Source organism: Taeniopygia guttata, chromosome 3, assembly GCF_048771995.1.
Source record: "Taeniopygia guttata chromosome 3, bTaeGut7.mat, whole genome shotgun sequence".
Lineage (NCBI taxonomy): Eukaryota > Metazoa > Chordata > Aves > Passeriformes > Estrildidae > Taeniopygia > Taeniopygia guttata.
Genome location: NC_133027.1, coordinates 30,756,477 through 30,772,738, shown reverse-complemented (window position 1 = coordinate 30,772,738; position 16,262 = coordinate 30,756,477). Strand labels below are relative to the sequence as shown.

The window sequence follows — 16,262 nt, the reverse complement described above, 5'->3', positions numbered from 1 at the left end:
AATCATCCCACTGATGTTCCACAATATCTTTTATGAGAGGACTTCTACCAAAGCACTTGGTGATACCTTTGTCAGATGAAGCATGCTGGCATAGCTGGATTTTGGCCATAGTTCTAGCAAACACAATCAGTTCTTTTATAGTTTGGTGTATTCCTCTTTATTAGCCACAAAAATAGGCATTTGCTAAACAACTTTTCAGAAAAGGAGAACAGCCATTAATATTTAAAAATATTTAAAAATATTTAAACCAGTCTTGATCTGGCTGTAACTTCTTCAGTTTTCAAAATTCTACAGGATATTTATAAATTCCTGAAGAAACTGGAGCCGTATTAGCTGTACTTTTACTACATAAAAACCACTTCATTGTAATTGTTATCTTTGAAATTTTGATGCATTGTGAAATGGCTTCATAAAGTGCCAACCTCCCACATAGGGGTGAAATTGGCAAATGATTCTGTTATTAAGGGTGTGTGTGTACACATATATATCAGTGTGAATAAGGATATGCAAATGTATGTAGATATTCATGTTCTAGAAACAGTTACAACTTTCATTTTCAGCTCTGCGTGGGAGGCAGTTTCCTTCCATGGAGAGCACACATCTATCTATTGAGCAGAGAGGAGAACCCCATGGTTAGTACTCAGCAGGAAATGCTGAGTCCAGACTGCTGCCTCTATGGTGTCTGACAGGACAACAGGAGCTTAGCAGCCTGCAGAGCCCATCTGCCCTGAGAGGACAAAGCTGGGATGCTGCTAAGCAAGCCTGTGGGTTATCCTGCATCTGCACGGGGCAGCAGGAAAGCAGGGTCACCCATACACTCTGCAGCTGCTTTGGTTTGCCCAGCCTGTAGCTAAGGAAATTAGGGGAAAGAACTGAAAGTACTGGGAGTGATGGGAAAGGATGAATTTGTGATTGGATGCAGCGTAGAGGGTGTGTGAGAGGGGTCTGTGGCAGCTACATGCTGGGTCACACCGTCCATGCCTTACTGTCCACAGGGAACTCAACTGAATGCCTTCCCACAGAACTTGCTCTTCCTGTGTGCCACCAGGGAAGCACTACAGTGTATTCTACTGCTCATGGACTAGGGAAAAGCCCTGCATGCCAATTAGTGCCAACAAATTACCAAGGCATCAGTAGTCAGTCTCCAGCATGCTGAACACTCCCTAGAATCTACAGCAAATCCAGGTTTCTTGTCCTTGAGTTTAGAAAAGCAGTGTATTAATGCTAAAACTGCTTCTGAGGAGGAAGCTTCCTTGGAGACAGCCTAACTTTTAAAAAACAAAACTAAAAATGAGTAAGACACAGGCTTAAGGAAATGTTTGTTGTGTGTCCAGAACACTGACATCCTGACCACTCCTTTATTTATTTATTTTTTTTTAAATTTTATAAATTATGTGTCTGGCTATTGAAGTACTATAGATAGAAAGGGTTCTGCGGAGTACAAAGTGAAATTTGGGCTGCTATTCCAAAATTAGGCTGGATGAGAATTTCCTATAAATGAGGCAGCTCAAAATGTTACAGGGATTTCTTGCCAAATTTCTGATCCCCACCTTAAAATTTCTCTCCCAGCAATCACGAGATGATGAAGCAAGCTCCATAATATATTAGTTTTCTCCTAAAGGCCAGAAGGAATTGTTCTTTCCTTTGCTCAGAGATAAGAAACCAACACTATGTTTCCCAGTGCCACTATGGTCTAAACTAATGCCAGCACCATCATAAATCCTGCCCTGCCATCAGTTCCATTTCAACACAATCTGAAAGGACATAACCATTTTTTTTGTTACCATAAACTGAAAGAAAAAACACACTTCTGTGACAGGAAAAAAAATCTTGGAATCATGTCAAAGCAGAGATGGAAGAACACAGAAAAAGAGCTAAGAACTGGAATTTCTATTATGGTATAAAATAAGTAAGTTCTCCATTTTCTGCTCATGACCAGACATGAAAGGTATGCAGCAGCACTGCATGTCAGGGACATTCTTCTTAGTGAGGGACAAGTATTTGCCTGCATCCACAAGCTGCCAATTCAAGGGTTCAAAACATTTCAGGCTAAAGGAGGTACATAAGGAGGGACCTGCTGATGGACATGCTGAGAGGCTTCCTTGGTCAGCTGGGGTTTTCTGAAATGCAGGAATCCCAGCCAGACCAGCACTGCAGGACTTGATGCAACAAGGAAAGGGCTGTAATAAAAGATCAGTTAGATGTTACACTGACCTTGACATATACGGATGGAAGGAAAGACTCCAGAAACAGAGACCAGGATCCAGGTTAAGCCCAGGCTTGGTGCAGCTCATGTGGAGAAGCTTACTCCTGCCTCTCCTCCCCTCCCCTCCACAACACAGCACAGTACTGGTCAGCTCATTCTCCAGCCATCCTTATTTCAATAATATGGCAAAATGAAGATACTTACTCTTTCCTTGCATACCTGTGCTGTTTTGCTTTCTGGCTTCCTTTGAAGCACCACAGTAGCTGCACAAATCCTGCACTGAGTGTTCTGTTTTTTTCCCTTCACACAAGGTTTGTGGAGCCCAGCAGGCCTCTGTGATAGACCCAGTATTATCCAGTTCTCTACAGTTTTATATGAAGGACCATCTGGTGGTCAGCTGCCCAAATGCACATTTGCTGCCTCCTGCACCTGTTCAGTGTCATTCAGCCTCTCTCTGACAGTTGCTCTCCCATCAGAGGTCTTCCTGAGTGCAGGGATGAGAGGATGCAGTACATCTCCTGAAACAGTGGCAGTTACAGACACCTTTTTGAGATTTTTGTTCTTAAGGAGGAGTAAATCCCATTTTATCTTTAAAATGGAGATGACAATAGGACCAGAAGGTAACCACCTGTCTCTCTGAACCCTTTTACTCAAATCTCTCTGCCATTTCTCTGTATCGATGCCTGCAGTCATTCACAGGTGAGCCTGTAATGTTCCTACCAGTCAGATGTGTACTACTTTAGCATGGTATTTCTCTGTGCAAACTAAGACTTGAAACCATAAAAGTTTGCTTAGGGACTGTCCTGACATACCAGAACGTCCTGACTGGACAGACTAGACCACAGCCACGTGCTCTGAAAAAAGCTGAATAATGTAACCTGACAGCTAAGTGACTTTCACAGAGGAGACCTTGAAATGAGTCTGGGTTTAAATTCCTGAAAGTTTAAAACTTTCAGGGAGACTTATATTACTTCTTAGAGACATCTTTCTCCCTCTTTGCATCTTTGTCTTCCTACAAAATCTAGATTTTGACCGAGTAATTAACTTAAATTTGAAACTTGAGTCAAATGCAACTGGAGAAGTTCCAGTTATCTTTCTTGACTGTAGGTGAGATCTTCACATACAAAAATTCCCCATATTATCAAAAGATTTCCTTCAAAGAAAGGAAGCAGAAAGAGAAACACCTGCAATTTGTGATTAATGCTACGATGTGCCCTGTTACTACTACAGAGAAACAAAGGGTACAACCTATCAAAAAAAAAACTTCAAGGATGGTAAAAAGTAAAAGTGAAATTAAATAATATGCAATTTAATGATAAGAGAGCTGTAGCTGTCATTATCAGGCTGAAAAAAAAAGCAGGGAGAATGAAACAATATGTCTGCCAGACCAAACAGCTACTGCAGTTGTGTCTGAACAAAATCATCTGGGAAAAAATCTGTCCCAAGATCACACATACACACTGCAGAACTTGTAAGTGAAAACTCTGGGGTAAAATGTAAACCAAAAACAGGATACTCCCTGAGCTAAACAACACTTGCTTGTCTGTCTTTTAAGACATGGTGAAATTTTCCCCAGCTTTCAAATGGTAGCTGGAAACACACCATAGTTTGTTCTTTAGTATCTCACAAGGAAGTCACACAGACTAAAGGTCTGCTGAGCAAATATATGACTTTTTCCTAGTCTGCCAGGTTTATTGTGATGGTAAGTCCGTCTCAGCAGCACGTCAGATAAGACTGCTTATTTGTTAGGTTGACGCACTTCACCCTTATTAGGGAAAACATCCCAACTAATTTGTAGGTTTGAGATTCTTGTTGTCACCTGAGTATAAGTTTATTAAGTGTTACCCTCCCAGCTGTTACATGCTGTAGGCATTTGCTTGGGAGGTGGATAGGCAGAAGGAATTTAAAGAACTAGCTTCAGCCTTTTTCCTCTCATTTAAGACAATGTAACTCCCTTTTACAAGGTGTCTAAGAGCTGGTCCTGGACATCCCCTTCACTGCCACCAGTGTTTGGGAAGGGTGCAGGCAGCAAAAGCACTGCAGGTCCAGTTGCCTCACTGCAGCTCTACCCCTCTGAGGAAGGGAGTAGTTCACATTCATGATCAGGGACACCCTGGCTTCCCTTGTCACCACCAGGGTGCTGACACCTAATGCATCTTAAGGCAGCTGTTTAGGCAGCCTTTAAAGTCAGTGGGGAGGATACCCTTAAAACATCCCCATTCACCACCTGTAATGACAAACTCTCCCCATACTGAGACAAGACTACCTTTTAGAGGCATCTCCCTGAACTACAACTAAGAGGGAAGCACAGATGGCTACATAAGTCACTGGAGTTTAAAACAACCAGTTAGGAGAGCGTAAGTAATAGTTCAATATCTGGCTTCTAGAATTAACCTGATCACCACTGCATAGCTCACTTGACTTTTGTCAGGGGCTACCATTTGAGAATTACAGCTGTGTTTTGATGGGCCATGGGTGTCAGCTTTAATATAAATTACCATATTAAGCAAGAACCTTAAAAAGCTTCTTTGAACACTCTCACCCTAAAAATGGCAACATTAAGATACGTGGTTCTTTTTTAAAGGCACAAGGCTGTAGCTGACTGGGAGATTTAATGCCTGGAAAATGCATGTCAAACACTTCCTGCTGCAAGCTTTAATTGGCACTTCTAATGCTATTTGAGGGGAAAAAAAATTCCATTCTCACAGCAAAAAAAAAAATATGCAGAGAGATTCTGAGTATTTTTGAAGAAAATACATATGGTCAGTCATTCAGCAGCTTCGTTTCCAAAGGATGGGAGGCCAATATCTGCATTGGCCCTACACTTCAAAAGTCAGTAACTCCAACCTATTCTGAAAAGGTGTCAAGGAGAGACATTAAGAGAATTAAGCTCTTGAAAGCTCTGTGGAAATAAGTGGTGGAGAAAGCAGTCCAAATAACTCCTCTCATGGAGAAAAGATCTGCAGAAAGATGCCCCTGGCCTAGTAGAGATAACGTCAAACACAGGAACATGGAGAAAGGTGCTCAATCTGCAGGGGGTGTCGTTCATTCATAGACTTCAGAGCACTCATTTTAAACAGAGCTCTTGTCTCAGGATTTGCTATTTTGTAACTACGATTCAACTGCTACTGGGACACCCTTTCTGCAACAAAAGTGTTTTAGAAGATCACACATGACAATCCCTAAACAAGCAGCAATTCTGGAGCTGGAAGAGGGAGTGCAGCCATACCCACATTAGAATATAGCCTGCACATCTCAGCTGGTCTGATACGAGACACTGACCACCAGCTAAGCAAAGGTATTTTATATTGCATTTTACAAAAGCAAGAAAGTGACCACAAATGTGCATGGTTTTGATCTCCATCAGCATATGGAAACACATTTCAAACCCTTTCCTTCTGTTCTGATATATTTGATACCATGTTACACCTTGATACTCCACAAACAATAACTACTAAAACTGCTTCTTTTAAAAATGTTTTCTTCCTTTTCCTGACATTTCAGAACAAGATGGTGTGGTGTTTTTTCCATAAGAATACCAAAATAAGGGTCATAAAAAGGCATTTAATTTATCTGTCACTACAGACCACTGGAATTTGACATCATTTATTGCAGTCAACTGAAAATGTAGTAAAGATTTGTAACAACATTCTATGGTGCTTTATAAACATATGCTACCATCACAGGTAACTTTACTATGATTCTAGTATGTATCCTGTGTTTCAATTTAATAAAATCAACAGTGAAATACATGCTTTCTAACAAGGCAATATATAGCAAATATTCAATATTTTCTTTAATTGTAAATTGAAAGTTCATGTATTTTGAAATAAAGTAATTATAGTGCAATTCCTTAAAATAATAAAGACTTTGTAATTTTAATAATGTACCAAATGCATCTATGTCAAGTAGCAGAAACAAATTTAAAAGAGAAAACCTACTGCAGAAATACAGCATACAGATTTTTATTAAAGAAAATGAAACAGAGCAGCTAGCATCCTGCAGTACTACAAGAATTTGCTTACACACACAGAGCAATTTTCCTTTGTCTCACAGAAAGTTAACAGAAAATGTTAGGATATAGCCCCTGCTGCTCTTCACTCTTTATATTAAGAAGAGCTTAAAAAAAAAAAAATCAATCAGTATTTATGATAAAAGCATACCTATGGCTGATCTAATAGCTAATGCCCCAAGCCATTTTCTTACCTAATGCTAAATTCCAATGAATTGCTAATAGTAATTATCTGGGAAGAGCAGGAAGACAGCTCCAAAAAAGTGCTGAAGTGCTGCTTTCCTACCTGCTGGCACTGCAAGAAAACAAAGGGAAATGATAATTTATATCCTAGAATACCATTGTATCATCTGTTACATTCAATCCCTGATCACTTTTGACAGGTACCACAAGATTTTGCAGCACCATAGGATTTTGTGCTTAACTGTTACTGGAGCCTAGGGCTCCTCTTTTTGGTAAATGCCAGATTGCCAGACAATGTAAGAAAGATGCCCCCTGGCATTCACTCTTTTACTCTTACATATTATTTTACTTATATGTTCAGTCTCCTATGTCTTACTGACATTCCAGAAACAAGTTAAGCAAATACTTGGTTACTGGCACCAGCCTGGGAGGTGGTAAAAAAGGCTGGAAGTTGCTCAAGACTGAAGTGGTATTCTCTCTTCCCCATGCACTAATTCCTTTTCAGCTATTTATAACATGGGTTAACAACAGCCTTTTTATTTTAGGAAAAAAATATTCAACAAAAGGGCTGTCAAGCTTAAAACAGACTGCTCATGAAGTGGTTGAGTCACCATCCCTGGAGGTATTTAAAATATGTGTAAATGTGGCACTCAAGAACATGATTTAGTGGCAGACTTGGCAGTGGTTGGACTTGATGATCTTAGGTCAGGTCTATGAAATAATTCTATATAAATCAAATAATTTCTAAAAATTATTCTGTGATTCTGTTTTTTGAAGGAAAGCAAAATCCCTGCCTTTATGAGACACACTGTCCTATTGGTACAGATGCTAGCACTCTCAGAATTATCTTCAGAATCCAGGTACTTCATGGATACTGGCATGGAGTGTCTAGGACGTGCCTGAGCTCTGACAGGAAGGGCTGCCTGCCTGTGCCTCTGACAGCAGCAGTCATTACCTGCATCAAAGAAGACAAGCAGGGGCCTGGACAGTACTTGGGTCAGCCCTTAATCACAAAGCTGAGGGAGACTGAAGATAAGCAACTGAAATGTAAGGAAAATGATGGAAAAGTGAGACCAGTTCTTCATATGCTAAATCAAAACAGTGTAAGTCTGCATCCAGGGAGGAATGTACCTGCAGTCGGTACTGAGGAAAGTAATTAGATTTGAAAATCAGGAATGCCAAGAAGTGCAACTAGGTAAACATTCATGAAGTGTGTGCTGGGAAGGGTAAAACCTGGTATGAGAAGATAATGAAGTAATGCAACAATCCATGGAGAAGATTTAGAATTTAAAAATAAAATAATTGCAGTATTTTACCGCTACTTCGTGAACTAAGATGTTAAGCCTATTAATAATGATGCAGAAAAGGCATCAGAAGCTTCCAACTAAAATTTCCACTTCCTATTTGAAAGGGTGGTGTATTGTGTAAGAAAGGATTTTCCAACACACCAGCAACTGAAAAGGCCAAACATTACTAGAAATAATTAACAAACTAAAGACAGCTGACCTAGCCTAGCTTTAGGTAGCTATATATGTCAATATATTTTGAAAAGATCTGTCACTATACAGAAGGGAAACTACAATGAATCAGATATAAATACAAACCAATTTTCCAATATCCAAGCCATGCTGCAGAATTTAAAGGTTTGAAATCTAATTACCACTAATTAACACCTTTTATGAGAAACAGGTTTTTGTTAATTTTATTTTTCTTGTCAGTGAGGTATTTGGTTGATAAACCTGTAACTGAATAGGTTCAATATTTTTGTAGGGAATCATCACAGTGAGACAAACATCCAAACTCACAACTACAGCAAGACTGTGTCTCTAACATACACACTGAATACACAACCTCAAATTTCAACAAGGAGCTCCCGCTGGCTGCCCGTCAAGTGATTTAGGGGATGCCGCTCAGATTTGTGACAATACCAACACACTCTAAAAGCTGGACAAAGCCCATACCTTTCTCTGATTCTATGACTAGAGAAGATCCATTTGTTCAGGATATCAGAAAGAATTTGCACAGAAATAGAGCACATGTTCACATTTCAATGACAACTTACTCTCATTAGTAAGTACCCACACAAGTGATAGATTTGCACAATACTACTACTCTACTACAGTACGTATGACTAGGCAAATTCTTGAATGAAGAACCAAGCTCAGTCTGACTGATACTTAGTTTGATGCCAGATAACTTAGTTTTAACACTTGCAATATTAAATCACCTAACGGAATTTGTCCCCTTTGACCATAAGGTTTCAGATAGTAAGGCTGTATTTTTCCCAAGCAGCATTTAGCCCATGTGCAAAAGGGCACCTCCACAAAAGAAAAGATAATGCAAGTAGCATGAAGAAGACAGATGATAAAGGACAGTGTTCTAGAATTGCGAACAGAGCACCTCTAAACTACTTGCAATCAAGAGCTGACCCTCTCCAAAATTAAAGTTTCCATTTCCATTGTAGTACTTACAGTCCTCAGAGAAAACACTATCCCTTCCCTACAACCAGGAAAAAACACCCAACCCACTGCAATAGGGACAGATGGAAGGTTCTTCAGTAAAAGGGCTTTTACCATGGAACCACTGTGTGAAATCAGTGACCTACTGATCTCCTCAGAGTTGGTTCTACCTTTGATGAATGGTCTCCAGGTTCATGAAATGAAAAGTTCTTTCAACACTTTTACAACACCACATAAATCTTTACATTCATGAACAAATACAAGCCCTTATGCATCTCAATAAGCACCTGACTACCAATTTCACACCACTAGACTTGCACTTATACTTGCACAGTGTAAATAGTATTAAAGATCAGGCAGACATTGAGCCACTAACAGCACCATAATCTGAGCTGAAGCACTGTGTTTAATTACATTGCCTTATTAAGAAAATTCATCACATGAGAGAATGTGGTGGCATGACAGAAACAATAAGCTCCAGGTGAGATTTTTTTCTGTACATTATATTTTTCAGCAACTAGAAATATTTTATTAGCAATACAGTTATTTAAATATTAGAAATCTATACAACGTCCTTTTCTTTCCCAGTCTCCAAAACGTGTAGGTTCAGGGCCTCTGGGTCCACCCCTCTCTTTTGTAGTAGGATTGATTCCATCAGGGAATTCTAAAACAACAGGGAAAGTTCATTAAGATTGCTATAATGTTGACAAATAGAAAGATGCTATCATTCATGATGTTTTCCTTTTAGTTTCATTTTCAAAGACAAAATCAATTATTTTTTCTTTTGAAAGGCAACCTTACGCTAAACATTTCCCAGAGCCCTACAAAATTAATTTCAGTTTTTTTAAGATCATATATATTATGTATATATACAAATATAGATATATTATTTATTATGCAAATAAAGAAGCAACTGAATGTCCAGAGGCATTAAAGGACCACAGCTTCTCAAGTCAGAACTTGCATCATTCAGGTACACTGTATTTATGTTCACAAAATCTAAAACCCAGCTATCATTTGCTGTTTACCTCTCTAATTTTAAGTACTCTGTTTTAATTTTAGTTTGAATTTTAGTCAAGATTCTGTTAGTCTTGTACTTGACCCATCCAACCTAACCCTGAACACTTGCAGGAATTGGGCATCCACAGGTTCACTGGGCAGCCAGTTCTAATGCTTCACCACCCTTAAAGAGTTTCTTCCTAACATCTAATCCAAACCTGCCTTCCTTCAGTTTAGAACCATTGCCCCTTGTCCTGTCACCATCTCTTAGTATGGAAACTCCTTCCCTACATTTTATAAACCCCCTTAAGGTACTGAACCCACTTTAGACATCAGAAGGCCACAATTAGATCTTCCCAAAGCCTTCTCTTCTTCAGGCTGCACAGCCTCAGCTCTCTCAGCCTGTCCTGTAGGAGATGCTCTAGCCCTTTGATCACCTTTATGTCCCTCCTCTGGACCCATTCGAACAGGTGCATGCCTTTCTTGTGCTGAGGACTCCACACTGGATGCAGCACTTCAGGTAGGGTCTCATGAGGGGAGAGGGGAAGAATCACTTCCCTTGATCTGCTGGCCCTGCTGCTTTTAATACAGTCCAGGATTCAGTTTTCAGGGCTGCGATCACACACCACTGGATCACATCCAGCTTTTCATCCAACCCCCTACCCTGCTACAAAAGAGAAGTGCACTGCCAGCTCACGCTACTGTCTTAAACACCACAGAGCTTTCTGTACCTCAGCCAACATTCTTACACTACTCAGTGCACCTATACTCAGGGCCATCTCCTAAGAGTAGTTAACTCAGGCCATGAAGTCATGAAGTACTTGTGGCACAGCACCATCCTGGGCTGAGTCTCATCCTGCACTAGACTGTGGGGCTCCTGGAAACTCACAGTACCCCACATGCCCCTTGCCACGCTGGTTCTTCAGAGCTTCCCATATAGACACCTAACGTGGGACTCCCTCAGTCATAGTCCTAACACAGCCCTGGTGGGCAACATAGGTAATAAGGTGCAGGGTTGAAAATGAGTAAAGACAACAACAGAAATTCTGGACAGCAGACAAAAAGAAAAGTGCTGGAGGAAACTCATACAGCTACAGGTCTACAGGAAGACATACCGGGATACCTGTTTCATAACTGACGCCAACCAGGAAAAGAAATGTCAGTATCTGAGCACCTCTGGCAGTACAAAGGGTGCAAAGGCACCTGATACTATTTTGTACATGTCATCATCCCAATATCAAAGCACTACTCGTGCTGAAAGCAGATGCAAATGCTCAAAAGATTTCTCCACAATAACTACAGAGCAGTGGAAATTCTAAATCCAGCTTCAGCTCCTAGTTTTTTCCTAATAATACAAAATGCAGTTTGCAAACTATTGCTGGTGTTCCACATAAAAAACACCAGGTGCCACTAAAGAGACCTTGAGTATTGCTCCAAACCTGGAATACCTAAGCAAATAACAAAAGATATTGATTACGCATGTTTTCAATGAAGCAGTGATAGCATTAATTTTCCTGGGAATAAAAAGATGAGAATTAAGCAGCTGCTTACACAGAAACTCCAATTGTGAGTTAGCTCTCAAGTGAGCCACAATCGGAAATTGTGTGGAGATGATTCTACAATACAAGAATAATACAACAATACAAGGACAAACTTGCAGAGAAATTTATGAAAGAAGGAGAAGCTGAAGTAGCCTTTCACCATGATGCAGCTTTCCCAAAGACTGTTGTGGCCTCAGGGTAATACACTCTGGAGATGGAGACCTTTTTTTAGCTCTGCTGCACAAGAAGTGCCATTTTAGCCTGTATGAAAAGAGGGGACTTTTGTTAAAGAGTATATGAGAATTTTAGATATGAAATTAAGGATTCTAAGGTGGAAGAACACGATCAGTTTCTTAAATGAACGCCAGGAATAATTAGTCTTTATTCTGCTATCATTCAACTCTGGTGGTCTTATGGAATTAAGGAAGGGGCACATCCTCATGGACTGAACTATGCATGGCACTGGCTTGCTTGGATGTTGAATATGGAACCCCTGACAGATGTGACAGCTATGCTACTTTTTTATTTTCTGGATGTGAGTGGCAATGCTCTCATGAGACAGTATCACATCCAGTTCTGGAAAATTACTTTATCCAAGTTTATCCAAGGCTACATCCCAAGAACTGAAGCAATTTCAAGCACTGTACAGAAGGGCCTGTTAATGTGTTTGAAGGATTTAATGAAGTACCGTCTACAGATGAAGGAAATTCTGCTTCCAATAGGCACTCTGTTGCCTTCCTTTTGGAGACTATAGATAAGTCTGTATCTCTAATCCCCAGGATGCTAGTGCTTTCAGACTTGGCTTCCTGTTTACATGGTAAGGCAGATATATTCTGTATATAGAAGAATGAGAAGAAAGTATTTCATCAACTTGTTAATGCTTAATTCATGAAGATGTTGGGCAGCAGAAACTTGTGTTTAATTTCCTGCAAATAGTTAAGTTATTCTTTGCATTGCCTCTTTAAAAGTTCTTGTATCATAAATACCTGTTAAAAAAAAACAAAAACAAAACCAAAAAACCCCAAACCCCACCCAGAGTACTGTGTTCAGCTGTGGAGTTTCCAACACAAAAAAGAGATGAACCTGTTGGAACAAGTCCAGAGAAGGCCACCAAAACAATCACAGGACTGGTGCACCTCTCCTGTTAAGACAGACTGAGAGAAGACAGAGAATTTGGGTTCTTCAGCCTGCAGAAGAGAAGGCTTTGGGAAGACCCTTTAGAAGCCTTCCAGTACCTGAAGAGGGCCTGTAAAAAAGCTGGAGAGAGTCTTTTAACAAGGACATGTAGTGACAAGACAAGGGAGATTGGCTTTAAAATAAAAGAGGGTAGGCTGTTATTACTGTGAGGATGGTGAGGCACTGTAACAAGTTGCTCAGAGAGGCTGTGGATGCCCTGGAAATGTTCAAGGAAATGCTAGACTGGGCTCTGAGCAGCCTGTTCTAGTGGAAGGCACCCCTGGTACTAAGTCAGGATGCCCAGGCAAATTTGCTTATCTTCAAGAGCAGAGGAAGCCCAGGTTCTCCGTGTGACTTCCTACAATGTTTGACCACAGCTGTTCTGAAGGTTTTCCTCCCCTGGTGCACCATTGTGCCACTTGTGCCCATTGCCCTGCCTCTCTGATTTTTTTTTTTTCAGAACCAGTAAGCTTAGAAAATGATTCTGAAGAGTGCTGAATGCCTGTCACTTCCTTAAACTGACATCAGCACAGCATCTTGCAGTCTTGCCTTTAAAACACAGCTCCCAGTTTTGTAAAACGTTACTTACTTTCCAGGGGTTCCTTCTCCATACTGGACTCTTCTGGTTCATCAAACCGCCCTACTGGTAACTTTGGTTTCTTTAGGGGCTGCTTAACAGGTTCAGATCTTCCTCCTGGCTTAGAGCTGGAGGTGCTTCGTGAGTGGCAAAGAAGTGAGGACTCTATCAAGCAAACAGACGTGTAGCATAAATGTGTGAGTTTAACACTGAGTAATGCTGTGACTGTCCAGTGCACCTCTGAAAAAAAACCTACTTCAGGGATGAGGGAGAGGAAGGCAGAAAAACAAACTCTAAAAATTATTTAACATTCAACTCATGAACACCTAAGAAATCAGCACAGATAATTATTTTTGGCCCTAGAAACATATGTAGGCAAAATTGTGCTAGTTGTATAACTCAGTTCACATTAACACTGTATTTTAAACTGCTTGAACTTAACTTTGCTGTTATATTCTTGTATTTTAGACTCTTAAACAGTAATTATGCTAGCATAGACCAGTACAGTCTGTTTTCCAGGAGAAATCCTAGCCTCCCCCAAGAAACCTGCTGATTTCCAAGTCTTGGCTCATTTCCACCAGCTTTTTAGTCAGAAGAAGCTTCTGCTTTCCCTAAGGAAAGTTTGAAAAAATAAAACGTTCCCTTAGTAACAGGTTTTCCAGAATGTCGGCAGAAGATAGCTGGGCTTCCCTTAGGATGGTAAAATAATTCAGCTGGTAGTCAAAAGCAGGAAAAAATTTGAGCATGTTTAAGTTCAATTATGTAACTGCATGCAAATGCTTTCATTAAAAGCATTAACTTTTTTCCTTTAAAGTCCTACTAACATTTTGGTTAAAAAAGCCAAATGTCTACAGTAAGCACAAACTATCCACTAAAAATATTTTGGCTGTAGACAGGTGCCTAAAGCAGTTCTGACATTTCTTGAGAAGCAAGATTCAAACAGAAATTCTCCCTGTACCAGCTGGGTGCAATGTACCTGAAAGAACTATTATGCTACTTTCCTAAGGAGATTGAATCATGAAGCCTTGTCAAGCCCTGTCAGTGTGACTCACCTAAATATACACCAACTAACAACTCACTCCCAGAATCAGCATATTCATTCATTTTAAAATACCACATCCCTAATATCAAACCCTACATCCACACAAACTGTATTATGTCTGCCAACTGCTGCCAATGTCCCAAAGGAGTAAAGCATGGTGTAACAAACTATTAACAGTAAAGGATCCAATCTGTTGCAATTGGGTCTTTCTACTCCTGCCAAGCTTCTTGTCATTTTTCAGTAATCTAGAATAGAAAAGCTAGCTACAAAATTAAATTATAGCTGGTATTCTAGTCCAAATTAAAATAAAAATCAGATTAAGGTACTGGTATGAAGTTGATTTATCTTGGTCACTAGAGAAGGGGCAAAACCCATTTTCCTTGATAGATTTACTTGGTATTCTTGACTAAAATGCACTCTTCTTGACAGAGAGGTGACAAAAGTTCAACACGAAACATCTCTGAAAAAGATGAGATGAACTATCAACATTAGTAAAACACATTGCACAAACTTGATTCCCTCCTCTTTTACAAAGGCCTCCCATTTATTAATTACATAACTAAACTTGAAAATACCAAGTCTTTAAAGTTGCTGCACTGCAATATTTCATCTTTTGAAGTGGCCCACAGCATGTGATTTATCCTAACAAAGCCATCCATGCAGTGGGATTCAGGATGCTCAGAGGATTATAGCATCAGCCACATCTTGCCATGAACCCGAGAGCCAAATAGAGTACAAGCATCTAACAACAATTAATGACAGCTCTTCCATTAACATACAGCGTACTGGCTTGTTTTAGTGCATTGTATCAACAGCATCACCGAACCTCAGCTCCTGACGAGAGGGAAGCACCCAACAAACAGCCCAAGCTGAGGCCTGTGGGACAGGCTCTGTTATCCAGTCTGCCTCACTTCCCTATGAACAAACCACCTGAATTTCCTCAGGTGAAGGGAACGGACCAGTAACTTCCAGGTTCACAGCACGTTTCCTCCAGCTATTCGCCAAAAGTTACACCACGTTTTTAACATTTTGCTGCCATTAAGAAGTACGAAGCAACGACAAGGTAAGAAAACCTCCGTAACAACATATTTGCCCAACAGCAGTAGGTTTGCAGTACAGGCGATAATATTACTATCGGAAGGGCGGGGGGAAGGGAGGGAAGGGGCTAAGAGCAGGAAGCCGCAGGGCCGCGGCAGGTGCGCGGAAGGCTGCGAGAGCCCGCGGCCCGAGGCTGAGGCGGGCGTGTCACACTCCCCCCGCCGCCATCTTGGGCGCTCTCCAGCCCCCGCAGCGCCAGCAGCCCCGGGCGGCGCCCGCCCCGTCCCCTCGCTCGTCAGTTCCTGCGGGAGGAAGGGCAGGGCAGCCGGGGAGCCCCTTCGCGGCACAACCCGGGCCCTCCTGCCCTCCGCCCGCTCCTTACTCGCTGCCCCGGGCGCGCCGCGCAGCAGCCGCAGAGCCATGGCCGAGACGGAGCCGTGCGGGGCGGGCAGCGCCGCCGCGCAGGCGCCCAAGGCGGCGGCGGCTCCAGCGCGGGGCGGGCGGCGAGCGGGCCCCGGGCAGGGTTGTTGCCGCCGCCTCACACGGCCGGGCCCTGCGCTGCTCCCGGCTCCGGTAAGCAGAGGGAACGGCGGCTGGGAGCCACGGGCGCGATGGAAGCAGCTACAGCCTCACAGAGGTGCTCGAGAAATAGACTGTAACTCTTCTCTCTCAGCGAAACGTGGAGCAAAGACGCCTTCTTTCTTCAATGCAGTGAAGAGTTTAGCGCTGCAAGAACCCGTTTTCCCCTCGATGTGTAATGCAGTCCAACTAGGGGGTTTTTGTGGTTTGTTTGGTTTGGTTTTTTTTTTTTTGTTGTTTGTTTGTTTGCTTTTTAATAATAAAAATTGTACATTGTTCAAATAATACACAAAGGCTGCCAAGGACATGAAGGAACTCCGACTAACACCATAGTGATGTACAGACAGTGCTTGTGCTTTCAGATGGCATCTTTCCAGTTTCCGAGCTTAAGCAGTGAAGTTGCTTTTCATGCTCACTATAAACCTAACCCTGGGATAAGTAGCATGTTCA

General features: G+C 41.4%; 1 protein-coding gene and 1 long non-coding RNA gene across 3 annotated transcripts; both read right to left on the bottom strand.

The window, feature by feature from the left end:
• Window positions 1–6,155: 6,155 nt before the first annotated feature.
• SDHAF4 (succinate dehydrogenase complex assembly factor 4) lies at window positions 6,156–16,017 on the bottom strand. Of its 2 annotated transcripts, none has more exons than XM_072926525.1 (3): window positions 15,616–16,017; window positions 13,166–13,393; window positions 6,156–9,524 (listed from the first exon to the last, which is right to left on the bottom strand). In XM_072926525.1, exons 1-3 carry the CDS (start codon window positions 15,653–15,655, stop codon window positions 9,415–9,417), a joined length of 378 nt encoding a protein of 125 aa, XP_072782626.1. In that variant the 5' UTR covers window positions 15,656–16,017; the 3' UTR covers window positions 6,156–9,414. The 2 variants fall into 2 exon arrangements, with proteins under 2 accessions (XP_072782626.1, XP_002192669.1); XM_002192633.6 differs by having other exon boundaries at window positions 13,166–13,318; window positions 15,616–15,984.
• LOC121469679 (uncharacterized) lies at window positions 11,511–13,159 on the bottom strand. Its single transcript, XR_005979801.2, has 2 exons — window positions 12,089–13,159; window positions 11,511–11,661 (listed from the first exon to the last, which is right to left on the bottom strand). It is a non-coding gene; the product is annotated as an uncharacterized lncRNA (long non-coding RNA).
• Window positions 16,018–16,262: the final 245 nt, after the last annotated feature.

What these genes read in the sequence shown, in the direction of transcription:
- SDHAF4 (XM_072926525.1), bottom strand. Translation starts at nt 15,655, where the DNA reads ATGGCTCTGCGGCTGCTGCGCGGCGCGCCCGGGGCAGCGA. An exon ending in CGGCGCGCCCGGGGCAGCGA is followed by an intron (nt 13,394 to 15,615) that starts GTAAGGAGCGGG and finishes GTTTTTTTTCAG; the next exon opens with AGGTGCACTGGACAGTCACA. An exon ending in GGAGAAGGAACCCCTGGAAA is followed by an intron (nt 9,525 to 13,165) that starts GTAAGTAACGTT and finishes CTGTTGTTTTAG; the next exon opens with AATTCCCTGATGGAATCAAT.